The sequence below is a fragment of the Colossoma macropomum genome, unplaced genomic scaffold, assembly GCF_904425465.1.
Source record: "Colossoma macropomum unplaced genomic scaffold, Colossoma_macropomum, whole genome shotgun sequence".
Taxonomy (NCBI): Eukaryota; Metazoa; Chordata; class Actinopteri; order Characiformes; family Serrasalmidae; genus Colossoma; species Colossoma macropomum.
The window spans coordinates 7,607,032-7,634,020 of record NW_023494807.1 but is presented as its reverse complement, the minus strand read 5'-3'; the positions used below and the strand labels follow the sequence as shown (position 1 = coordinate 7,634,020).

Genomic DNA, 26,989 nt, shown 5'->3' with positions numbered 1-26,989 from the left:
AACTTTGTCCCTTGCTTTATTCTGGAGAAGCTGATGAGGCTGATGACGAACCTTTCCTGGAGCTGCGTACGAGTTTGTACAGGCAGGTTCACGTCTTTCCTGGGAAGTGTTTGTTGCAGAAGCCAGTTCCACTGTTTAACTAAACGCAAACACATGATACTGCTGTGAACGGTGTACTACAGCACATAGACAGTTCTTATGAATACATACAAAGTTTCAGACCAAATATAGCAAAAGACAGAAGGCTTAAAAAACAAGACATATTAAATGCGGTTGAAGTGACAATAAGTATGTGGTACTAGAGAACTACATGTCACTGAAGGTAACATGAGTGGTGTGGTGTACTGGGAGATTTTAACCCCTTACATAGCCATAGGTCCACTGGCAAGCCCGAGGTTTTATTATACACTTCTATAGCCTCAGAATAGATCAACCAGTTTGCATTGAAGTCCCTGTAGTTACTCAATAATAAGCTGTATGTATCTTATCAGTCCCATGAATCTGGGGAGAAGATAGTTGTTTAAACATGATAGCGAGTCCAAATATGCAAACAAAAGGTCTGGTTTCTAAAAAAAGTGGATCAGATGCAGCAGTGCTGCTGGAGTTTTTAAACACTGTGTCCACTCACTGTCCACTCTATTAGACACATCATCCTTTTTGGTCCACCTTGTAGACGTAAAGTCAGAGACGATAGCTCATCTGCTGCTGCAGTTTGTGTTGGTCATCCTCTAGTCCTTCATCAGTGGTCACAGGATGCTGCCCACAGGACGTCGTTTGCTGGATGTTTTTGGTTGGTGGACTATTCTCAGTCCAGCAGTGACACTGAGGTGATTAAGAATCCAGCAGCACTGCTGAGAATGATCCACCACCCAAATAATACCTGCTCTGTGGGGGTCCTGAGTGGGTTCTGACCACTGAAGAACAGGGTAACAGAGTATGCAGAGAAACAGATGGACTAATTGTAGAACTACAAAGTGAACCTATAAGGTAAGTGGAGCTGATAAAATAGACAATAAGTGAAGAAACAAGGAAGTGGGTGGTGTGTATATGGTATATATATATATATACATATAGTTTAGGATTTCAGTAAACAAGATAATAATTATATATAATAATTATATATATCTGTATTCATTGCTTTGTTTTGTTATTTTTTTCAGCATGAAATCTATAGACTGCAATACTAGAATGTGCATCATTTTAAATTTAATTTTGTCCACATTTTGTTTTGCACAAATTTTTCCTGCATGTTTAGAATGTAGTTGGACAAGACAGGCAGAAGAATGACTTATGTACACCACATGATTTCACTCCTGAGACCTACCAGACCTGCTAAGCTAGAAAAGAAGCAAGCTTACCTTATTTTGTTGCTGGTATCATCGGCACTGTGCAGATATTTAAATGTGGCGTGACCGAAGCCAGACGAGCTGTGGACCACAGTCATTGCTACATTATGGTTTTTGGAAGTTTGCCACATTTGTCAACTTTCTTATCAGCTCATAACCTATGAGGGCCAATGTGAGCTCCCGGACACGCTGCCAACAGGATGTGTTCGATTTCTAATCAGGAGGGTGTGGCGGTGAACATTTCGCCTATTTTCACATTCATAAATCCTTTGCCTGTGTCAATAATGCAGAATGTATTCAGCTACATGCACACGGCTCAATGGTGAATAAGGCTTTCAAAATAATAATGCTTATTAAAAGGACGAGATATGCATTTTATGGATTTGCAAGAATCTATTCGGAGTGTTGATTTTTGTTTCACAGCTTTAACAATGATATCAAATCATTTTAAAAACATGATAAATGCTGCAATGTCAGTGGTGCCTTTATTCAAATAAATAAACATCTTCATAATAATAACACATATTTGCATTTTTCCTGGGGTTGCACCACCTGACTTGTTGGTACCATGAAGGACAGTTGTGGTCTTCTTTATGATGCGACACCCCACCCACTCTTTCTTAAAAGGCATGTCAGAATAAAAGTACTTTGTCTTCAATTGCGCCACATGATGAGGGCATCAGAATTTATAAACTGAATTGTTTCATTAATAGAGATGCTTTTAATACAGCCTTATTGTTTGCAAGATGTTATGAATTTAATAAAATCATGCGAAACTATTTTATGAAGAATTTTACAGAACTAATTTCTAGAGATGGGGCTGATCCGATCCTATCTCGGTATTGGGTCTGATATTAACGTAATTCACTCATCGCATATCGGACGGACAGGGTCTGTGTGAACCCACGTCATGGACCATGAACCCACTGTAAAATAACATAGCGTAACATGAAACACGTCACCGATCCAGATTCCGTTCCACATCTTACTATGAACCCACAGCAACTTCAGTCTGTAAACTGAGTGAACAAAAAACATTAGCTGTTGGTTGGAGTTAAATGATGATTGTTTGAGATATGTTAGTCTGGAAAAAGCCAAAAAGCAAGAGCGCTACTTGTAATGTGTGTAAAGCCGGCGTTCCGAGAGGTGGAAGTACGGCTGCGTCGTACATACAACCAGTTTAAAGCCATGAGCTTCACAAGTGATGTGTGGATCTCAGATGTGAGTCCAGTGTCTATTATAAGTCTCACTGTACACTGGGTGAACTCGGAAACATACAGAGCGTCAGGTGAAAAAGTGCAGGGGGGTCACACAGCAGCAGTTCTGACGCAGCCCCCATTAGAGATACACTTAGTGATTGATAAACATCTTAAATACAACCTTAAACACAATACCAACAACGATAATGATAATATTAGAGTAAAAAAGAGCTCTTGTATCGGAATCTGTATCCGTATCGGCGGTTGTGAATCGGAATTGGATCAGGATTTTAAAAACGAATTTCACTACGAATTTCCTATTATATGCATGAATGGTCTGCTGGTCACACCAGGAGATACTTTTAGACTTTGGAAGGCATGAATGCCTAAAGTGAATTTTTATGTTGGTGCACTGAAAATGTCTCCAAAGAAGATATTACTAAATACTGTGATATCTGTAATATATGTATTTAATTATTTAATGGGAATGTAAAAGACTCAGACATGAACATCATGTCATTGACCTATGTATACACCTACTGCCCACTTCGTTAGAACACACTGTAATTTTATTAGAAACACAAGCCTTAACCCTTGTGTGGTGTTCTGGTCTGTAGGACCCAGTTTCAATGTTTACCAAAAGAAAAACATGATGTGATTTATTATTATTTCAGCCTCAGATTCCTTGTCCTTTGCTCATTTTCTGTGAAGAACAAATAAAATAACCCATTTTCAGTGTCTTCACACTGTCGACCCCCCACACATTTATATTACACGTGGGGTTGGGTGAACCCGCTGGGAATAAAAGTGTGGAGGTGCTGTGTCCTTCACTCTGTTCTCCTCCTACATGGCCTGCTGTTAGTGTGTGTGTGTATGTGTTTGTATGTGTGTGTGTGTGTGTGAGGGTGGACAACATGGACAGGCTGCTGACTGGCTACAGCTGCTAAAGGAGAACGCTATGCTGGACACTTGTGATATTTTAAACATCTGTTATTTTTACATAAATTATTATGGCAATCAACACCACACCAGGGTTAAAGGTCCACTATATAAGTGTGCAATTACAGAGTGAAGCCCATCTGTTGCTGCACAATGAAGCTGCCCTCCATTCAACAAGATATTCTTTGTGTGGTGGTCCATCCTCAGCACAGCAGTGTCTTCTTTCTCTATGTTTCCATCTCTGCAGTTTCAGGTTTAGGAGTTCGTGGAAAGCAGGAGTTTGATAGATTATAAAGATATTGAGTCACTGAGGTTTCCCTATCTCAACTTTCATCTTTTCTTTACGTCACAAACACCTCCACATGCCATGTGAGGGTGGAACGTGTTCAGCAGGGACTTGTATTGCTGGCACTGAGGATCGCACCTCTTGGCACATCAGTCTGCGTGAAGCATGAAGAACAGCGGGAATTACCTTTTCCATTGAAAATCTCTCTGACATCACTGATTTAAAAAAAAAAACTGCAGGTGGGAGCTGGAATGCATGATGATAATCAGTGGGGAACACTGACTGTTTGAGCTAGACCTTCAGGTTTGCGACATAGAGGTCAAAACTCGGTCAAAAACTACTCTCTTAAAAAAGATGGTTCTTTAAGGGTTTGCTAGTAAAGATAACGGTTCTTTAAAGAGCCATGAACACTCAAAGGGTTCTTTGGATGGCAAAATTAGATTGATGGAGAATGTGATGTATATGGTTCAATACAGTACCAAAAAGGGTTCTTCTACAAGCTTGGCATTAACAGTAGCAGAACTTCTTTTGGATAAAACGCATTCAAGAACAATTTCACCATGCGGAGAACCCTTTAAGCATGCAAGTGGTTCTCTGAGTGTTCATGGTTCTATATAGAACCATTGTCCTTACGAAAGAATTCTTGAAAAAACATCTTTTTTTAGAGTGTAGGAAAACAAATAGCTCTAATCTCTATGATAATGATAATTTCTGCTAGTGCCTCTATGGGAATCTAGCAGTATGTTAGCACTAATCTAATGGCAATTCAAATTAACACTAATTTTATGGCCAGTCTAGATGTAATATGGACATTTGAAGCTTGCAAAAAGAAATTCCATATATCTTATTTTAAGCTTGTAACATACATTAACATACACTTGATTTACATGTATTTATACATAAGTACTTGTATGTATTAGTTTTTCAGTGATTCTTTCAGTAAAGAGTCCTGGCATAGAGCTGCCGTCACTTTTTTCATACCTTACAACTGATTGAAACCAGGTAAGATTATCATATTTACAGTCAGTGATGTATCTAGAACTTCCAGAAGGCCTTGAGTGACTTTTCTTTCGTAAAATTGGTCTGATGTAAATGAAAACCTGATTGGTTGGTTCTTCTGTCAGTTCTGATTTATGTTGGCGTGTAAGGTATGTAAGGCCTCCAGAAATATCCTGATAAAATTATTACTACGATACTTGCAGAGTTTAAATACAACAATTATGATGATTCCAATAAAGAAAAATGAACTAACAATTACAGATAGGTATTTTTTTATGTCACAGAATTCATTAGGCCTCCTCTCAGGGCCTAGACGGTCCTGAGGGTTCTCCACTGATGATATTACAACAATTACTGCCATATTTTTCCTAATCTACACAGTTTTGACTGTTTTACTCAAAGTAGTCAAACAACAAAACCATTCATTAAAGAAACACAGCTGCAGTTATGGGAGCCCCTGATTCTGAACTTTATCAGACACTTTTAGCTTTTAAAAATGATTCTCATTCAGTCCACCAGTAGGCAGAAGACCTGTGTAGGTTCACTGGTGGTTTTGGATAGTAAACAAAATGTCTATATTTGTGTTGAACACATAGTGACCCCTGCTTCCTATCAGCACCACTGTAAAGAAAGTCGTTTTGTTATATTGAGCCCTTTTACCTCAGAACACTCTAAATGACACATCAAAGACTGAATCATGCAGCAATTTTGGAGAAGTCTTTGGAATTCCCTGTTAACTGCTGTTTTTCTCTGCTTTTCCTCCTTTTTCACTGTACATATCACTGAAATATGCGGCACTGTTTACAGTGATCTTCACTTCACCATCATTTGCTTTCCGGACACCAGTTCATGATCGGTTAAGCAGTTTCCAGCATTTTTACACAGAATTACAAGATACACACAAAAAAATGGGTGAGTCAGGCGTGAAGCGGAGGCCAGAGGAAGAAACGCAGCTGGGGCGAGATTAGTAGAAGGGAAATGAAAACAGCATGACTAGGCAAACTTGAGGATTCATTTTCCTGCAGGCGGCAAGTGGGGGACGAGATACCGACTTGCATGTATGATCCACTCTTGGTCCATTACAAAGACAGAAGGCATAGCACACATTTAGCCAGCGGTCATATTTCAACGTGAATTTAACACTGAAAGGGCCCATATCATGAAAAACTAATTTGATTTAGTACGTAAACGTTAATATAGAAATGCCTGGTTATTGCCCATATATGGAAGCTAAGGCACAAAAACAGCATTATGAACAGCTTTTGAATTCATTGGTTTTGTGACATCACAACCATCACAAACATGCACTTAGAAATATCCAGCAATACAGCCTACAGCAGTTTAGCTCCACCTGAAGTTATAAGGAGTGTTTCAGCCTGGACTGCTTTTTCAAAAAAGGGCACAATTTAGAGCTCATTTACATGTATCAGCAAAGGCGCAGTAACCAAAACAGCTTCTTGAATTCTAATGCTGTGTTTACATGTTGGCGTCGAAAAAAATGTTTTTCTGTGTCCTCAAAGCGTTGCCATGGTTACATTGTTACCAGCGAAAATGAGTGATTCTCAGAGAGAAACATTTGCAATGTAGATTGTCTATTTAAGGTGGATAAAAGCAGGAGGATGTTCTGTAATGTTTTGTTGTACATATAATTTAAAATTAATAATTGTCTTTTATACAGCGTGTCTGGAATTCAACGATAAGACTTTTAGCATCCATGTCTATTTAGCATCTGGTTTATTTGACCGCAGGAAAGAGAGCAAAAGTTGAGAATACTGAACTGAAAGTTCTGTTGTTCCAGTTTCCATCCCTGCTTCATTGAAAACAGTGGAATATCTGGTTTGTCACTGACCATCTGCCAACTTAATGTAAACACAGCATAAGTGATAAAAATAGGTTGTAAAATGGTGATGTAAAAATGAATTATGACTGTTTTTGACTTTACATGACCATTTTTTAACCACCTCTTGAAAATAAAATTTATAAATGTAAGAAAATGTATAATATGGGCCTATTTCTGCCCACAACATATGTTTGATGTCATAATTTCTAAACACAAGATCTATTTTAATATGTAAAGAACATAAACTAACAGCTAACTGATTTTTGTTATTGTCACAAAGCACCATTTTCAACAAATTAAATTTATAATAATATATTTTACACTTAAGTGGTCTTTTATTGTTGCCCTGATGAAACAGATCAATAAGCGTTTTCATAGTGACGTCAACTGCATTCTGAACATGTGCACTCACTTGCTCAGAAACTGTCACAGTGCAGCTAACAATAAAGGCAGCGTTGAGCTTCTTTTACACAGTGATAGGAAACACAGTAGCACACAGAAAGCTGCAGTTCCACATGCTCCATTTTACTGACCCTACATGGACATTCATGCTCACTAACTACTCTTGGGGCAGAGTTTAAAGAGTTAAAGAGGACAAAGACAAAGACTCTGCATGTAGGCAGCACATAAGGATTAATTATGACATGATATATCATGATTTATCATGATGTAAGTGGTGATAGAGCTGTTGTTACTCAGCACATTATGGGTAATATGAGTCAGTCGCAGTTCAGCTTAGCATGTCTATGCAATGTTAGTAAATGGAAAAGTTGAAAAGACATGCTATTTTAGTTCTGATCGAACCTAGTCATGCACTTTCCTTGCAGTTTCCTTTTCGTTAGAAGCAATCATCATATAATGAGGGATCCAAAGCCACACTGGCTGCATCAAGTATGGATGAGTTTGCGTGCTTGCGCATACTGGCTCATGCTGTGTCTGAATTTGCCCTCTCAAATGCATTTTGCAATCTTTTAGATGATGAAACACTGTCTGGATTACACAATCCACAACACTGGATTTAATTCCTGGAATTACAAGCAACAACAAGCTTGGCATATATCAGAACATGTATAGTTTTCTATTGGGTCTAAGCATGTGCTTTTATTATTTAGATTACTGTAAGTACTGAAGAAACAAAGACAGCTCCAGCGCAAAATTAGAGTCAAAGTAAAAAACAACTCATAGAGCAACTTAAAATAATCACTGATAATCACCGTTGTTTTTGCTGTTCGGCCTTTATGTACATTACCATACCAAAGTTAGAGACCCTTCATTGATTTATTTTCCAGTTAAAACAGCCATTAAGTACAAGTTGTCAGTGTCAGGAAAAAAGATAAACAGAAAATTACACAGAAACCTTGATAACTAAATACAGTATGATATTTCTATCATTTGACGTGTCCATTCTTTATGTATTACAGCCTCCTTTCTTTTCAAGAGACTCGCTTTCAGTTTTTTAACAAAATCTGCAGCCACATCTCCAAAGTTCAGTCTTAGAAGTTGGTCGAATTTTCAGCTTCTCACTATCCGAGTAATCTCTAACATATTCAGTGATGTTGAGGTCTGGATGCTGGGGTGGTCAGTCCATTGTTTTGAGAAGACCAGCAGCTGCTTTGTTTGATGTGCCTGTTTCCTTTTCTCAGTGAGTGTGTTTACATGCACTTAATAATTCGATAATTACAGAAAATCAGATTTTGTCAGTAATCTGATCAATGCGTTTACATGCACTTGAGTAATCAGATATTAAGGAAACTCTGGGTCTACAGTAATCAGATTGCTGCCTTGCAACCAGCCAATAAACTCGCAGAAGACGACGTGACGTAAACGTATTGTAAAACTCAATCTTCATGAACGCAGCTTTTTTTTAAACATCGAGCCACTTTACCCAAAAATATGAACATACATCATTTAGAAGATGAAGAATATTTTAATACTTCTTTTGTCAAGCATGTAGTCCGTTTCAGCGTCACTCCAAAAAAGTTTTGCTGCCATCTGGCAGCAACGCTGCTCACTTATTTCCGGTACCGCTGTCTGTTTTCGCACATGCACAGACTGAGAAATCTGAAAGAAATCAGAGTAAGAGTTTATATGCACTAAGAAATCTGATTACTGAGCTAAAATCTAGCTCTCTCTATCAGATTTCTTCATCGGATTACTAGACCTTACTCTGATATGAGAAATCGGACTATGATGTTTACATGACCATTTGAGCAATTGGATAACTGCAGAAATCTGATTATGATCGGATTATTGAGTTTATGTAAGTGTACTCATTGAGGGCTCCTTGGCAGCTACACGTCCTTTTAGACCCATAGTGCTGAGTCGTCTTCTCACAGTGGAAGGATGGACAGAAACACCTGTGGATGTTTTCAGACCTGAAGCAGCTTGATTTTCTCCTCTTTCTCAAAGATGAAAGCTTTAAGTGCTGTTTATCTGACGGGGGCAGTTTTGGTGTCTATCAGGTCTTACAGGTGGTTGTTAGGAGTCTCATTTTCTCTGTAGCTTTTATTAATTTTGAAAAGTTTTTTAATTTCCTGAAGTTAGTTCCCGTAAGTTGTATTGAATGACTGTTTTGACTGGAAATTGCAGGGTAATCTCTGGCTTTGCACATTTCTTTGTACTCTCAAAGAAATAGGTCCTTAGATGTGTTTTTGTTGATATATCAACTAGTTATATCATGTGGAAGTCCTTTACGTTTTAAAAAGGTTCTTCACACACACATCCTCAGGGAACATGCCTCAGGGAACCAAAAGAGGTTCTTCAAGGGGTTTGTTAGTAAAGAAACTGGTTCCTTATAGAACCATGAACACTCAAAAAAAAAACCTTGCATCATTAAAACGTCCATTGTGAAATTGTTCTTAAGATTGATGGAGAATGTGCTGTTGATGGTTCTATACTGAACCTATTTGAAAAGCGTTCTATATAGCACCTAAAAGAGTTCATCTATAGCTGCAGGCTTGACATCGTAACAATAGCAGAAACCTTTTTGGGTGCTATATAGAACACTTTTTAGAAAGGTTCTATGTAGAACCATCTATAACACTCTGCAATTTGCAATCTGAAGAACTCTTTAATGATGCAAAGAACCCTGGTTCTACAGTGTTCCTGGTTCTACATTGAATTATTTTCTTTACTAAAGAATCCTTGAAGAACCAACTTTTGTAAGAGTGTAGCATTGCTCCAGAGAAGTTTTATCTTTTCATCTAATTTTTAAAAACTTGGGTTGAGAAATGTATTTTACTGAATTTTACTGTAATAATTCTACTGTATTAAATCCGTTTCTAAGCACATACAATTTCAGAGCTACATTATTTCAGTATTAAGAAGAGAAAAGAAAATAATTGAAGCAGGAAGCACATGATCAAAGTTCTGCCATATTGTTGCTGCTTAGCTGTATTTCATACCTGTCATGCAATATAACACAATGCATTTGCATACAAAATGTCACTGAGCTGCAGTACTTTGTATCACCCAATACAATAAATTCATTACAGTTTGCATAGGTTTCCTCTTTCTCCTAGCATACAGAATTTGAGATCAAAATGTACAAGCAAAATATATATTAGCAAATATGATTTAATACATAAGTTAATTAGTTCCCTTATTATTTAACAAATTATTGAATTGATTGGGGAACTGTTCAATATCGTGGACATGTCTGTAACGCAGCTTGTAACAAAGTGCTACCTTTCCTTCCTTAGACAGACTTTATGTTAATTTGGTAGTTAGTTTAGACATTTAGCTCATTTAGTAGACAGTTATTGAAAGTTTTCTCACAACAATAGAAATATTTAAAATGATTCTATAAACTGTATATAGTGAAGTTATTATCCAAGTAATGAAAAAGTGCAGAGTAAGACCTGTGCAACACTGTAAGACAAACAAATGGAACCTTCTCTTTTTCCTTAGCACTCAGCACCTGCTGTTCCTCAAGGTTCCATAGTAGGCCCTATTTCATTTATTTGTCACAGGCCTCATTAAAATTATCACAGAAATCACCAGCACTGAAATGAATGTGCACTCCATGGCAACTTCAAGCTTCAGTTGTGTGCAGTAAAAAATTACATTAAAAGCAAACCACCGTTCACTCTGCCCACAAAGCCCAGTCTGCTTTTGTGTTGAGATTAGAAGTTCAGGCGTGGTCTGGTCTTATCCAGCCAACTCCTTCTTTTCATAAGAACCAGTGTATAAAGTTTTCAGTGACCACACTATTGATGAATAGGGACAAGACTGATTAGTCTAATGCAGTCTCATCTTCCAAGTTTGAAGTGATGCTAATGGGTGCTAAGTTCATGGGATCTGTTGAAATGGACCATGTTGGACATATCCTGCTTGGTGGAAGTCTCTGTGGGTGACTCCAGCCCTCCATTAGCCATGTGCTTGCGGCCGAGGGTGGCAGTGAGCTTCCTGCGGAAGACGCGGCACAGGAAGACGTAGATGAGAGGATCCAGACAAATGTTGGTGGCAGAGAGCCAGAGCGTAGTCTCCTTGGCTAAGTAGAGCTGGTTCTGAGCCCAACAGTGGGCGGACGTGCCTCGCGTCTGAGTGAGCGTGTAGGGCACTCTGGCCAAGTGGAAGGGCGCAAAGCACACAAAAAAGACTCCGACCACCACAAACACCTGAGAAGAGAAGAAGGGTTGAGATCCATTCTACAACAAGGAAAGAGCAGGTTTGTAACTTAATATCACACACAGCTCAGTTTCAACTTTCTTATTTATGAACATGACAAATCATATAAAAATGACCACACACTGCATTTCATGAATTCTGTAATTTATGGAAGTTATTAAATGAAGAACTAGTTCAATTGTCTGTGCTAAACAGGCTTTTTTTGGGTAGGTACAGTAGAAATATTTTAAAAGATCCAATAAACTGCATATATTAAAGTTTGTATCCATCTAGGAAAAAAGTGCAGAGTAAAACCTGTGCAACATTTGAAAATGAACAAATGGAACCTTCTCTTTTTCCTTCCAGCACTCAGCACCTGGCGTTCCACAAGGTTCCATAGTAGGGCCATTTATTTCTCACAGGCTATTTTAAGACCTCATTAATTTCCAGTATGTAGGACAGTTGAACAGCTCTGCAGCTATGCTGTGTATGATTGGTCATCGTCTGCAAGCTGCTGCATCACTATCATCATGTCACACAGAGGTAGCCAGTGTGGAAAAAGGACTGGTTTGTTGGATGAAGCAGTATTGGAGCAATTTCGGAGTGAGAGAGACCGTAGACGCTCCAACTTTCTAAAAAGCTGCTCCACACTCTGAGCAAAGTCAAACCACTCCACTCCCTGCTCTGCTTCCACTCTGCACCGCTTGTATACTCTGGCATACAGGTGCCAGAATGTAACTCATGCATCATTTGAAGTGTAAGAGAAAATTCAAATAAGAAGCAAATAGAAAGCGAAGTTCAGCCTTGTGTAACTGCAGTGGTTTGTGAATAATGCAAATAGAATGTTGGTGAATCATTAAAATAGTATTAGTATTTGCTAAATACAACCCTGTTTCCAGTTGGGAAACTTTGCAAAATGTAAATAAAAACAAATGACTTTTCAAAAAGTTGTGACAGGAGCATGTTTACCACTGTGTTGCACCACTTCTTCTTTTAACAACACTCTATAAGCATTTGTGAACTGAGGAGACCCACTGCTGTATAATTGAAAGTGAAATCTTTTCCCATTCTTGCTTGATTTCAGCTGCTCAACATTTTGGGGTCTCCTTAGTCATATTTTTCATTTCATCATGTGCCAAATGATTTCAATGGGTGACAGGTTTGGGCTTCACACAGGCCAGTTTAACACCCAGACGAAGCCATGCTGTTGTAATATATGCAGAATGTACTTTGGCATGATCTTGCTGAAATAAGCAAGGCCTTCCCTAAAACAGATGTCTGGATGGCAGCAGTTACTCCAAAACTTGTATTTATTGTTCAACATTAATGTTACCCCCATACCATCACGGATGCTGACTTTTGAACTGTGCGGTAATAACAACTTTTCCACTTCGCTTGGGCCCAGAGAAGGTGGCAGTGTTTCTGGATCCTGTTTATATATGATTTCTTCCTTGCATGGTAGAGCTTTAACCTGCATTTGTGGATGCAGTGATAAACTGTGTTCACAGACAGGGGTTTTTGAAGTGAAGTGAGCCCATTTCCATTACATATTTTTTTTGGAAAAAGAGTTGCATAGCACTGTATATGTAGCTATAAATAAATTTCATTTCTCTCCTTTCTTCACATGATGTAAAAACATGTACACAGCACAGTGACATACTCTAAAAGCCAACCCATGCGATACTGTGTGATCATAGCCAGAACAGCTTTGAGCAAAATTAGGGTATAACGTAAAATGCCATTAAGTTTTATCAATTTTCAAAGTAGTAATTATGATGCAAAAGGGCGAATGTGCCCCCTAGTGGTGTAGAGTGTGGGCTTGCCAGGTCTGGGATTACCAACTGCAGACCTAAGGCCTCTATTGTCAAAGCTAAATGCCTAGATCATCTGTAAAATTTAGAAAACAAATAAATGCAGTTGATTGCATGTGAAGATCTACTGTTAGATTAGAATCTTCCCTGTCATTAGAGGAGTTTTACATGCTTTTATCACTTCCCATCTTAACTACTGCGGTTCTCTGTTTCGGAAACTTTCTATATTTCCAGTCTACTAAGTTTACATTACACTCCTAGGTCTTTTTCAACTCTTACAGCTGTTGTTAATTCCATACTTAAAGGCTGACTATGCTCTATCTGTTGCTGCATATGGATCTGAGGGTGATACACGGACAGCATTTCGGAAATCTGTGAAGCAAAATTCTGAAAAATTGGCCATTACTTTAGAGTAGAAAAAAGAACAGCCCATTGCTTTAAAAACTGGAGTTTGATTCTAGTTTCGAGTGAAAGTTTCAAAACAAACCCACATTCAACCCACAGTGCATACAGTCATATGCAAAAGTTTGAACACCCCAAGTCAAAGGCAAGGCTTTGTTGATTTTCTGTGTGAATTTTCTAACACAGCCTCTACAGGGAACTTGAACATGCCATTTTTTCCTGCAAATTGTAGTGCACAGTTTTTGTGTAATATATTCAGAAAATGGTGCCATAACTTTTGCACAACCTACATTTTATGTTTTATTTTTTCCCAATATATCAAATTCAGCAAATAAACCGTAATTATGCTTTAAAATGTGCACAAGTTTGTCCGCTGGGGAGAATGTTTACTTTTTTCTCACTCAAAAAATCAACAGTGTGTTTTGACAAAGGGCGCCAAGACTTTGCATATGGCTGTATATGGAAATCAAGCTGAAAAAAGAGCTTGTTTTGAATTTTGAACACAATGTATTTACGTATATGTTTATATATATATCTGTGTGTTCAGCCTACAGCGGTTTAGCTTGGCCCATTCACACTGAAGTTATTAGAAGTGTTTCAGCCTGAACTGCTTTCTAAATGTAGCCCAATAGAGGGTAGCCAATCAGAACAGAGGTCATTTACATTCATCAGTCGCAAAGGCATAAAAACAAACAACCTGTTTAATTCTAAGAAATAAAAACAGGCTCGAAAACGGTCATGTATAAATGAATTACAGCAAACACATACAGTTGTTTGCAAAAGTTTTGGCGCCCCTGGTCTATTGACATGTATTGTTGATTTTCTAAGTGAAAATAAGATAAGATAGTCCTTTATTAGTCCCACAACAGTGAAATCCACAACAATAAGTAAACACATCCTCGCACACTTCTGCACTTTGTCATGCACAGTTACTGTTTATTTGTTGAATTTAACATAGATAAAAAAAAAACGTGGGCTGTGCAAAGGTTATGGCACACTTTATGTTTTGTTTTTCAACATGTTAAACTCAGCAAGTAAATAGAAACTGTGCAGTGAGGGAGAGTGGGGTAAGATGAGCCAGTGGATAAGTTGACCCACCACTTGTATCTGGGCAACTATACACATTTTTTGTCACATGACTCTAAATTTTATTTGTTTTCTCTGTTTTCATCTTGCTGTGGAAGGAAGAACCATGTGGATGAATGCTAAGCATATTTTGTCAATTTTTTTTTTGTTTTAATCAGTCACATTAAAAGTAATTAATCTCCGTTTGAACAAATTACATTAGACACGTCATTAGAACTGCCAGTGTGTAAAAACAAAACATGTGGGTGAATTAGCATAAGTGTAGCTCTGGGTTGCTAGTTTAAGCACTTTTCCCAAAATGGTGGCTGTGGGGCAAAATGAGTAAGAGTCTTGGAGGTCAGTTCAACCAGTTGTTCATCTTAACTGCCTAATGTTTACATAAAGTTAAGTGAAATATTTTGTGTTTAAATTAGTATTGTGCCCTAAAAATGAATAGCTGATGCTGTATTTCATGTTTTTTGGGTGCAGTGGGTGGCGCTGTCACCTCACAGCAACAAGGGCCTGGGTTTGATTCCCCGGCCAAGCAACCAGGGTTTTTTCTGCATGGAGTTTGCATGTTCTCCCCGTGTCTGAATGGGTTTCCTCTCACAGTCTAAAGACATGCAGTCAGGCTCATTGGAGATGCTAAATTGCCCCCTAGGTGAGTGTGAATGTATCTGTCTGTGTTGTGAGCTGTCCAGGGTGTTTCCTGCCTTCTGCCCAATGAGTGCTGGGATTGGATCCAGCACCCCCCATAGGAGAAAAAGTGGCTTGGATTATGTGTGTGTTTCACATTTTAGATGCAGCATAACGGCGGTTATGCCACGTAATTATAGAAGAAAAAAAAGTTTTTCATAAATCAGTGCTTGTAGCTCTAATTTTTGTTTACCTTTTTGTGAATGACATAGAATCGTCACTCTGGTTTTGCCATTTTGAATAGCATTTTTTGTACGTATGTGACATGTTAGTTAGAGACTTGGTAAACCATTTGCAGGCTCCTGAACTGTAGGCAAATTAGTTATAATATTTATCTCATATATTAGTAATATTATATTTAGAATTATATTTTAACATCTTGTTGAAACAGCAGTTAGTAATGTTTTTCATAGATGGCTCAACTTACCCTGTTAGCTGGATCAGCTTACCCCTAACATGGGTTAAGTTGAGCCACAAGACAACTTTTTTTCAGGACCCCATATTGTGAAAATCACATGCTGTACCTTAGACTTGGTGCGTTTGCTGGCAGTGCCGGAGCTGCTCTTTGAGGCGCGGTACGACTCGTACACTTTCCGGCTGATGAAGGTGTAGCAGACAGCCATGAGGCCCAGCGTGCCCCAGAACACCACCTGGCACAGGTAGTTGAACCCCTCGTGCCATTGCAGGCCGAGCTTGCTCTTCATGCTGCTGCACTTCAGCCTCCCACTGCTGGACATTCGCGGCTCCTTGTCGCTCAAGATCACGTTGGGCAGAGCCAGGGACAGCATGACGGCCCAGACCACGGCACACATGACCCGGCCCACGCGCACCCGCTGCAGGTAACACTTGCCAAAAGGCCGCACGATCTTCAGGTAGCGGTCCAGGCTGATGAGGCCCAGCAGCAGGATGCTGATGTACATGGTGGTGTAGAAGAGTACGGCCGAGTAGCGGCACTGGAAGGCACGAAGAGGGATTGAGCCCACGCCTGCGTCTGTCAGCACCTTCACAGAGAAACACAGTGTGATGACATCACCAATGGACTAATAATACTGGTAAACACTACAGAGCCATCAAGATGCTCCTTTACCTTTTAGAAATGCACATTATTGCTGGTATTTGAAATAATTTCTGAACCAACGATTATAAGATATAATAATATTATAAGATAAAATATTTTGTCAGAAACTAAATTTGATGGAAAGATATTGTTGTGCCACAACACATTTTACCATGTTTTTTGCCAAAAAACTCAGAAATGCAGACTCAAACCTACTGCAAAAGAATGTAATCACCTCTACAATAATGCTAGTTTCTCCAAGCCCCCTTATTGGATTTCCAATAGTATGTTAGCACTAATCTAATGCAGGTGCACATAAACATTTTTGAGCCATTCTAGATTAAACACAGATTAAACAAAGAGATTCCATATGTTTCACTGGAAGCTTGTAACAGATGTTACTGAATGTTAGCGTTAACATAATGTCAATATATTTTTTACCTCATATGTATAAGTTTCACAGTGACTCTTTCAGTAAAGAGTTCTGCCCTAGAGCTGCCGCCACTGTTTTCTGTCTCTAATAAGTGACTTAAACCTTATTAGACCACGGCTCCTTTTCACAGTCAACGAGGTATCTAGAACATCCAGAAAGTCTAGAGTGACATTTCTCCTCACAAAAGTTGGTACCACCCTTTGGAAATCAGAACGTGATCGGTTAATTTCTGTCACTTCTTCATTATGCTGCCAGTCATGTGGTAGTTTTATCAGAAGAGGAACTCATTTATCCGGTGTGCACGTTCATGTGGTTTGTGTGGGTAGGAAAACAAAACTTGGTGGATGTGAAATAGTTCATGTGCTTGATTATCTAGCAAGCCTCTGTTGGTTTTGGCCTATTTTAAGTGTTTTGAACACAGGCTAAGCAGAACAAAATTGTGGGTTAATTGTACATATTTGCTTTCCTATTACCATTTATGATGTTTTTGCAGTCACACCCCTGGTCAAATGCCATGTTTTGTTGATTTTCTAAGTGAAAAAATTTTACCTTAAAATCCCAGGCTTATTACATACTAAGGCTTATTATTCAGTAAATATACAGACTTTAATACAAACTGGCTGAGCTACTGTTAGGTTATAGAAGTGTATAGTAAAGCTTTGGTCCCACTGATGGGCCTGGACATTTAGGGGGTTAACTCATCCTCTACAGAGAACGCACTTTTGCGCATTTAAAAATAACAGCAAATAAAAAAAGAAAGGAAAAAAAAAAGAAATTGAGAGCTAACATTTACAGCTTATTTCTGTTTGTCTCTGTAGAGGATGTGAAACTTGTATACTTGCTTATGACTATACAGTGACATTTGATCACTGTATGTTGAAGAACTGTTTTATTCCTCCACTATGATGAAAACAGTGTTGATGTCTCAACTTGGCCAATTCCTTCTGTATTAATAAAAAATTTCAATTACCTGACTTTGTCGTCCGACTTTGAATGGCGTTCATGAGGCGCTTAGTGGTGGGAAACTCATTTTTCAGATAAAACTAAGACCACTTGAACAGCATCAATCTTACATGTTCTTGCAGGATTTCGTTCCAGCTCCTGAAGGCCTAACCAATGAGAGGGCTATCTTGACTGTGTCTACCTACATACCACTGAGAAAAATCTTAACTGGACAGCTTTCTGTTGGGCAATTCAAGATCTTAATCATTCGACACTAAATACACATGAAAAAACACATGAACACTAAATAAAATAAAAAATTACAGCCATGTATTTTTTAGTCCCCAATTATTAGGTCATCTCTGAAGGGCTAGAAGGTTTTCAGGGTTCCCAACTACATTTAGCCATATAATTACTTAATCACATTTTAAAGGACCTACAAATTGACCCATATGGTCAAATTTAAATCCAACAAGTCCACCTCCACCTTTACTGGCACGGTCAGGGTCATCAGCAGGTCGGCCACCACCACGTTCTTCAGGTACACCACGAAGGTGGAGCTGCTGCGGATTTGAAAGAAGATCCAGGCTGCCAGGCAGTTGAGCACAATAGCAGCCAGGAAGAGGGCGGTGTAGAGGCAGGGGAAGAGGATGGAGGTGACCCTGGTGTTCAGCTCACACTGCAGGGAGGCGTTCTGTTGACTCGCGTTCATCCTGGTGCCCAGCTTCAGCTGGAGAATATAAAAACAGCTGTGACATCTGCTCCAGAAAAGGGGAAGTGGTGGATTTCACTACAAGCAGACACCCTAACACCTTGTCCAGCGGTGCACAGCTCTGGTCCGGGGGGTGGGGCAGTGTCTGGCACAGTTTGGTAGTTCCCCTCATCAAACACACCTGCTAGGCCTGGTAATTAACACATGAAAGTAATAAGGTGTGTGTGAGCAGGAAAATCACCAAACTGTACTGGACACCAGAGTTGTGCACTCTTGACTTAGTAACACTGTGAAAATACACTCCAGGGGAACATAACCTCCCTCCACACACACACACACAAACACACACACAAACACACAAACACACACACACACACACACACACACACAAACACACAGACACACACACACAAAAACCACAGTGAGAAAATAATATCTATGTCATCACTTGCAAAACGTGACCCCAAGTCAAAACCTCATGAGAAATTTCTCACAGCTGCATCTTCCACACGATTTACATGCATAATGCGTAATTACAATGTAATATTAGAATATATATAAAAAAAATTATATATATCTATATATATATATATATATATATATATATATATATATGTGTCTGTGTGTGTGTGTGTGTGTGTGTACACCAACTGACCATATAGCAGCACTTTGTAGTTCTACAGTTACAGACTGTAGTCCATCTGTTTCTCTGCATACTTTGTTAGCCCCCTTTTACCCTGTTCTTCAGTGCTCAGGACCCCCATGGACCCTCACAGAGCAGGTACTATTTGGGTGGTGGATCATTCTCAGCACTTCAGTGACACTGACATGGTGGTGGTGTGTTAGTGTGTGTTGCGCTGGTACAAGTGGATCAGACACAGCAGTGCTGCTGGAGTTTTTAAACACTGTGTCCACTCACTGTCCACTCTATTAGACACTTCTACCTTGTCAGTCCACCTTGTAGATGTAAAGTCAGAGACGATAGCTCATCTGCTGCTGTACAGTTTGTGTTGGTCGTCCTCTAGTCCTTCATCAGTGGTCACAGGACGCTGTCAGCTGGATATTTTTAGTTGGTGGTCTGTTCTCAGTTCGGCAGTGACACTGAGGTGTTTAAAAAATTATCCACCACCCAAATAATTATTGCTCTGTGGGGGTCCTGATCATTGAAGAACAGGGTGAAAGGGGGCTAACAGAGAAACAGATGGACTACAGTCTGTAATTGCAGAACTACAAAGTGCTCCTGTATGGTCAGTGGAGCTGATAAAATGTACAATGAGTGTAGAAACAAGGAAGTGGGCTTACAAAAGTGGTTGGTTGGTGCATGTTCAACATTTGATACTTATATATATGTACATAACACATATATATGTTTTAAAATATGTCAGACTCATTATGAAATATAAATATTAGAGATGAAACGATATTAAAATTTCATATCACGATTATCATGACCAAAATTATCACGATTATCGATATTATCGCTATATTGTTCAAAAGCGTTGAAAAGTGAAATAAATAAATAATAAATAAATACTGATACACAAACTGAAACTCGTTTCACCAACTTTTTTATTAACACAGATAGAATTGGCAGCGATATGCACTTTTTGTTTGCATAAACATTAAATAAATATAGTCAATACATTTGTAGTATTACTTTTGTATTACTTACAATACTCTGTAAACAAAAGAATAGCAAATGTATTATTATTACTGTTATTACTACTATTATTATTACTGTTGTAAATAATAATAATAATTATTATTACCGTTGTAATTATTATTATTATGATTTATTACAATAATTAGGGATTTCCCTGCATAGAGAATTAAATCTGGACCAACTCTGAGGTGGGTCTTAATGGAAAACTACTACTTCTAAGAAGTGCTGCACTCGGGGGGTTTCTGTCCGAACTGCAACTGCAGCATTATTGTGCCGTTGTGGCGCTGAACCCCTAATCAATACAGCGCACCAGGAAAAACAGCCAAAATCACAGAGGAACTGCGTGACCGCGCTGTGAGCTGCAGACAGTGTAGAACTCACATAGCGGGTCTTCATCTGTGGAGCTGCTTCTCTAAAAGCATTTTAAAACTAAAACATAGCTTAAAATTAACGCGCATCTGAGCTGCGGCAGAAACACTCCTAAAGTTTAATCTCTGAAACTCTGCTTTTCCTAAAAGCAGCACGCAGCGTTTACTCGCGCAAGGTCCCGTCTCAAAGCACATTATCTTCCCTATGTAGTGCACTTCGTGGATCATGAAATAGCAAATCCTTCACCCAAAGAGTGCAGGAAATGTTCAACTAAGTCATCTATCATCAACATTAACAACAGGTTACAAATTCCCTATTTAAAACTCAATTGCTTGTTAATGATGATCGTGTTTGAACAGTAGCGCACTATGTAGGGGACACTGAGTGATTTGAGACGGTGTAATTCTCCTCTCAGACAGTAAACACTGCAAGCGAGAAAGGGGAGCTGTGCAGATTGAACTTCTGCAGCGTCTCGTTCCGGAGCTTGTGTGACTCTTAACTCAGAGCTCATTTTGGAGACGCTGCACCACAGAAATATGTGTTAAAAGCTTTAGTTTCGATTCACAGCTGATTCACCGATTGTTTTTCTTTTTTTGACGTTTAAAACTTCATTTTATATTATTAACGAACCATAAGCACAAGTTAAACCACACAAACCATGACATTTCTTCCATTTCGAAGTCCCCACAGACTTCTCCGTTAAAGTTAACCTTGCATTCTCTAAAAAGTAGCGGGTGGTGGTCGCGAAGATGACTCGTCAGGTTGGATGTGTTGCCCCCTTTCGCCGCTATTTTCTTTCGGCCTGTTCTGCAGACAGGGTGGTCATCTGCAGACAGGGTGGTCATCTTCAATTAACTTTCCTTCTGCATCCTTATAAAACCCAAAACATGACCAAACGTCAGACTTGGTCTTCTTAGAAGGCTGAAATATCTCCGAATCTCTGTCACTACATTCCGCGATGTTCTCCCTTCTCTACCCCTCCCCCCCTTCCCCTCTACATACACACAGAGCTGCGTCTGAGAGATGATTCTGCCTTTGTTTGATTCTGTGCAGCGAGTTTTTCACACCGCGGTAATCGACCGCGGTTTTAACGATACTTAATGATACTTAACGATAATGACTAACCGTCATTAATTTTACCGCGGTTTACCGTGAAACCGGTAACCGTCTCATCTCTAATAATTAAATAAATATATATATAATTTTTTTTTAGGTGTGTTTCAAGGACATCAGAATCTGGTGTAGATTCACTGCACAGCTTTGTCCATCAGCAGTTTTTGATATGCCATTAGTGTTACATGGAATTGCACACACATCGGATTCATACTGGATTAAAATGAACCCACAACAATTACTGCCAGGTTTTAAAATCTACACACCCTGTAAATTCATACTGGATGAGAATCATCCTAGAATTAGTACTGTAAAATACTACCCATGCTGCAGATTCATACTGGATTAAAATCACTCCTCAATTATTACTGTCAGACTGTAAAACTACACACGCTGCAGATTCATACTGGATTAAAATCACTCCTCAATTATTACTGTCAGACTGTAAAACTACACACGCTGCAGATTCATACTGGATTAAAATCACTCCTCAATTATTACTGTCAGACTGTAAAACTACACACACTGCAGATTCATACTGGATTAAAATCACTCCACAATTATTACTATCAGACTGTAAAACTACACACACTGTAGATTCATACTGGATTAAAATCGCTCCACAATTATTACTATCAGACTGTAAAACTACACACACTGTAGATTCATACTGGATTAAAATCACTCCACAATTATTACTATCAGACTGTAAAACTACACACACTGTAGATTCATACTGGATTAAAATCGCTCCACAGTTATTACTATCAGACTGTAAAACTACACACACTGTAGATTCATACTGGATTAAAATCACTCCACAATTCTTACTGTCAGACTGTAAAACTACACACACTGCAGATTCATACTGGATTAAAATCACTCCACAATTATTACTGTCATACTGTAAAAACTACACACACTGCAGATTCATACTGGATTAAAATCGCTCCACAATTATTACCGTCAGACTATAAAACTACACACACTGTAGATTCATACTGGATTAAAATCACTCCACAATTATTACTGTCATACTGTAAAAACTACACACTGCAGATTCATACTGGATTAAAATCACTCCACAATTATTACCGTCAGACTGTAAAACTACACACACTGCAGAATCATACCGGATTAAAATCACTCCACAATTATTACCGTCAGACTATAAAACTACACACACTGTAGATTCATACTGGATTAAAATCACTCCATATTTATTACCGTCAGACTGTAAAAACTACACACACTGCAGATTCATACTGGATTAAAATCACTCCACAATTATTACTGTCATACTGTAAAAACTACACACTGCAGATTCATACTGGATTAAAATCACTCCACAATTATTACCGTCAGACTGTAAAACTACACACACTGCAGATTCATACTGGATTAAAATCACTCCACAATTATTACCATCAGACTTTAAAACTACACACACCCTGCAGATTCATACTGGATTAAAATCACTCCACAATTATTACCATCAGACTATAAAACTACACACACTGTAGATTCATACTGGATTAAAATCACTCCACAATTATTACTGTCAGACTGTAAAACTACACACACTGCAGATTCATACTGGATTAAAATCACTCCACAATTATTACTGTCAGACTGTAAAACTACACACACTGCAGATTCATACTGGATTAAAATCGCTCCACAATTATTACTGTCAGACTGTAAAACTACACACACTGTAGATTCATACTGGATTAAAATCACTCCACAATTATTACTGTCAGACTGTAAAAACTACACACACTGCAGATTCATACTGGATTAAAATCGCTCCACAATTATTACTGTCAGACTGTAAAAACTACACACACTGCAGATTCATACTGGATTAAAATCGCTCCACAATTATTACTGTCAGACTGTAAAACTACACACACTGTAGATTCATACTGGATTAAAATCACTCCACAATTATTACTGTCATACTGTAAAACTACACACACTGCAGATTCATACTGGATTAAAATCACTCCACAATTATTACTGTCATACTGTAAAAACTACACACACTGCAGATTCATACTGGATTAAAATCACTCCACAATTATTACTGTCATACTGTAAAAACTACACACACTGCAGATTCATACTGGATTAAAATCACTCCACAATTATTACTGTCATACTGTAAAAACTACACACACTGCAGATTCATACTGGATTAAAATCACTCCTCAATTATTACCGTCAGACTGTAAAACTACACACACTGCAGATTCATACTGGATTAAAATCACTCCACAATTATTACCGTCAGACTGTAAAACTACACACACTGCAGATTCATACTGGATTAAAATCACTCCTCAATTATTACCGTCAGACTGTAAAACTACACACACTACAGATTCATACTGGATTAAAATCGCTCCACAATTATTACTGTCATACTGTAAAAACTACACACACTACAGATTCATACTGGATTAAAATCACCCCTCAATTATTACCGTCAGACTGTAAAACTACACACACTGCAGATTCATACTGGATTAAAATCACTCCACAATTATTACCTTCAGACTATAAAACTACACACACTGCAGATTCATACTGGATTAAAATCACTTCTCAATTATTACCGTCAGACTGTAAAACTACACACACTGCAGATTCACACTGGATTAAAATCACTCCTCAATTATTACTGTCATACTGTAAAAACTACACACACTGTAGATTCATACTGGATTAAAATCACTCCACAATTATTACTGTCATACTGTAAAACTACACACACTACAGATTCATACTGGATTAAAATCACTCCACAATTATTACTGTCATACTGTAAAAACTACACACACTGCAGATTCATACTGGATTAAAATCACTCCACAATTATTACCGTCAGACTGTAAAAACTACACACACTGCAGATTCACACTGGATTAAAATCACTCCTCAATTATTACCGTCAGACTGTAAAAACTACACACACTGCAGATTCATACTGGATTAAAATAATCACTTTAATTAATTTATAAATACCTCTGCAGGTCAACCTAATCCAGTCCAGGGCTAAAGAGTCACATATTTGGTAACACTGGACGTGACCTCACTGCAAAGCTGTCTCACAGCTCCTCAGCTGCTTCCTTATGCTCTGAGGACACTACAGGGACGGACTGATAAATTCTCCCAGTGGGGCATGGCCCAATAAGATAAAAGCGCTGAGTTAATGTGCTGCTTTATAATTCCAATATGATCGAATCATCAGAATCCTTCTGATATAACGCACCACATAGTCTTGTGTGCACAGCAGCGGCCCACTTTGTAGTGCATGTCAGCGCATCTGCAACACGTTTGGTGGTTTCATAGACGAGACAGGTGGCACATGTAGCATATTGGAAGCACAACTAGAGATCTGAAAGGAGGGTGATGACGTCAAGAAGTAGAACAGGAGCTATAAAAACAGCAATAAAACTTTGACCTGGAACAAAATATTTTAAATAACCAAAATTTGGCATATATACACACAGCCATGGTATAAAGGCAGATCCATGACATTTAGGATGTCAGAGACTGCATGTATAAGCACAACTGTGACATTATAGTGTAAGAGACACAGCCTTGTAATTTAAGATATACAAAATTTCCTATATAGGTGCAACCATGACATTTATAGTCTATTGTAAATATATTAAATGACTATTACTAAAAAGAATGTACTTCACCAAGAATACTTTGTTCATGTCTTGCACACAGAGTTTTTCAGTATATACTTTCAGTTTGCATTGGTGTCTGATAAGGAATGACACTTTTTTCAGGAATAAAATGAATTGTATATATAGTATATATCAATATATATGGTATATATCAAAAGTACGTCATATTACATTCATACTATATTAATTAAAAAAATAAATTGCATAAATATCCAAAATCTGATGCGTAAGATTAGAAACTCACCAGCTGCTGTTTGAAGAAGTGAAAACTCTTCTTTAGCTTCTGCTTGGCTCAAGCTGCCTTCAACCGCATGAGGATCAGTAAATGCCCCAACACCTCCCATCAGCTGAATGACTACTGCTCTATGGTTGTGGCCTGGATATGTGCAGACGCGCACACTCGCACCGGCGCGCACGTACACACAAATGCGCTTGTTTTTATGCAGTGCCAGGACATGGGGTCTAACATCCCCCTTATGCATAATATATGTGTATTATGTATCTCCAAAATCCTAACTTTACAGTTTTTAAATCCAAAATCTACTTTACTTTTAATGTAAGTCAATGGAACCAGAGTTTTCCCATGTAAAGGCTGTTTAATTTCATCCATTTATAATGAAATTTACACACAGTGTAAAGGGCAACAGACATTTTCAAATTACGTCAAAATCTAAAATACGTCAAAAATGGAGATACGAGGTTATGTTCCAACATATACATATATGTGTGTATGTGTGTGTATATAGGCAAGTAGCTGTATATTATAATAAAATATTCCATATGTATTATGTACCTACTACCTATAATGTCCTATATGTTTTATGTTTGTTTTATATATATGTCAACACCTTTATGTACTACTATATTTCGCGTTATATATATTTAAACACACATACACATATGCAATAATTTGATAATCTGTCCCATATTTATATGCGTGGGAGTTCACTGCTGCTCCCACAATCCCCTGGCAGACGTCCAGTACAACACTCATGGCTAACTTATCACTTGCGAACATGTCCACTACTGTGGAGACTGTTCATTTTGATCATCCCTCAAATGAGCTCTATAATCTCAAATGAGATTAATAATAATCATCTTGTTGATTTATCAGTCTACTCAGGCTTTAGCGGAGCTCAGTAACACTGAGATTAATAACTGATTATCACATTGATTTATCAGTCTACTCAGGATTTAGCAGAGCTCAGTAACACTGAGATTAATAACTGATTATCACATTGATTTATCAGTCTACTCAGGCTTTAGCGGAGCTCAGTAACACTGAGATTAATAACTGATTATCACATTGATTTATCAGTCCACTCGGGCTTTAGCGGAGCTCAGTAACACTGAGATTAATAACTGATTATCACATTGATTTATCAGTCCACTCGGGCTTTAGCGGAGCTCAGTAACACTGAGATTAATAACTGATTATCACATTGATTTATCAGTCCACTCGGGCTTTAGCGGAGCTCAGTAACACTGAGATTAATAACTGATCATCACATTGATTTATCAGTCTACTCGGGCTTTAGCAGAGCTCAGTAAAACTGAGATTAATAACTGATCATCACATTGATTTATCAGTCCACTCTGGCTTTAGCAGAGCTTAGTAACACTGAGATTAATAACTGATCATCACATTGATTTATCAGTCCACTCGGGCTTTAGCAGAGCTTAGTAACACTGAGATTAATAACTGATCATCACATTGATTTATCAGTCTACTCAGGCTTTAGCGGAGCTCAGTAAAACTGAGATTAATAACTGATCATCACACTGATTTATCAGTCTACTCAGGC

The 26,989-nt window shown here is 38.3% G+C and overlaps 1 protein-coding gene across 1 annotated transcript; it reads right to left on the bottom strand.

Annotated features, from left to right (window-relative positions):
• Window positions 1–9,793: 9,793 nt before the first annotated feature.
• Window positions 9,794–25,535, bottom strand: LOC118797428 (P2Y purinoceptor 13-like). The gene is made up of 4 exons (XM_036556776.1): window positions 25,429–25,535; window positions 18,111–18,353; window positions 15,716–16,192; window positions 9,794–11,228 (listed from the first exon to the last, which is right to left on the bottom strand). Exons 2-4 carry the CDS (start codon window positions 18,333–18,335, stop codon window positions 10,884–10,886), a joined length of 1,047 nt encoding a protein of 348 aa, XP_036412669.1. The 5' UTR covers window positions 18,336–18,353; window positions 25,429–25,535; the 3' UTR covers window positions 9,794–10,883.
• Between the last annotated feature and the right edge of the window lie 1,454 nt (window positions 25,536–26,989).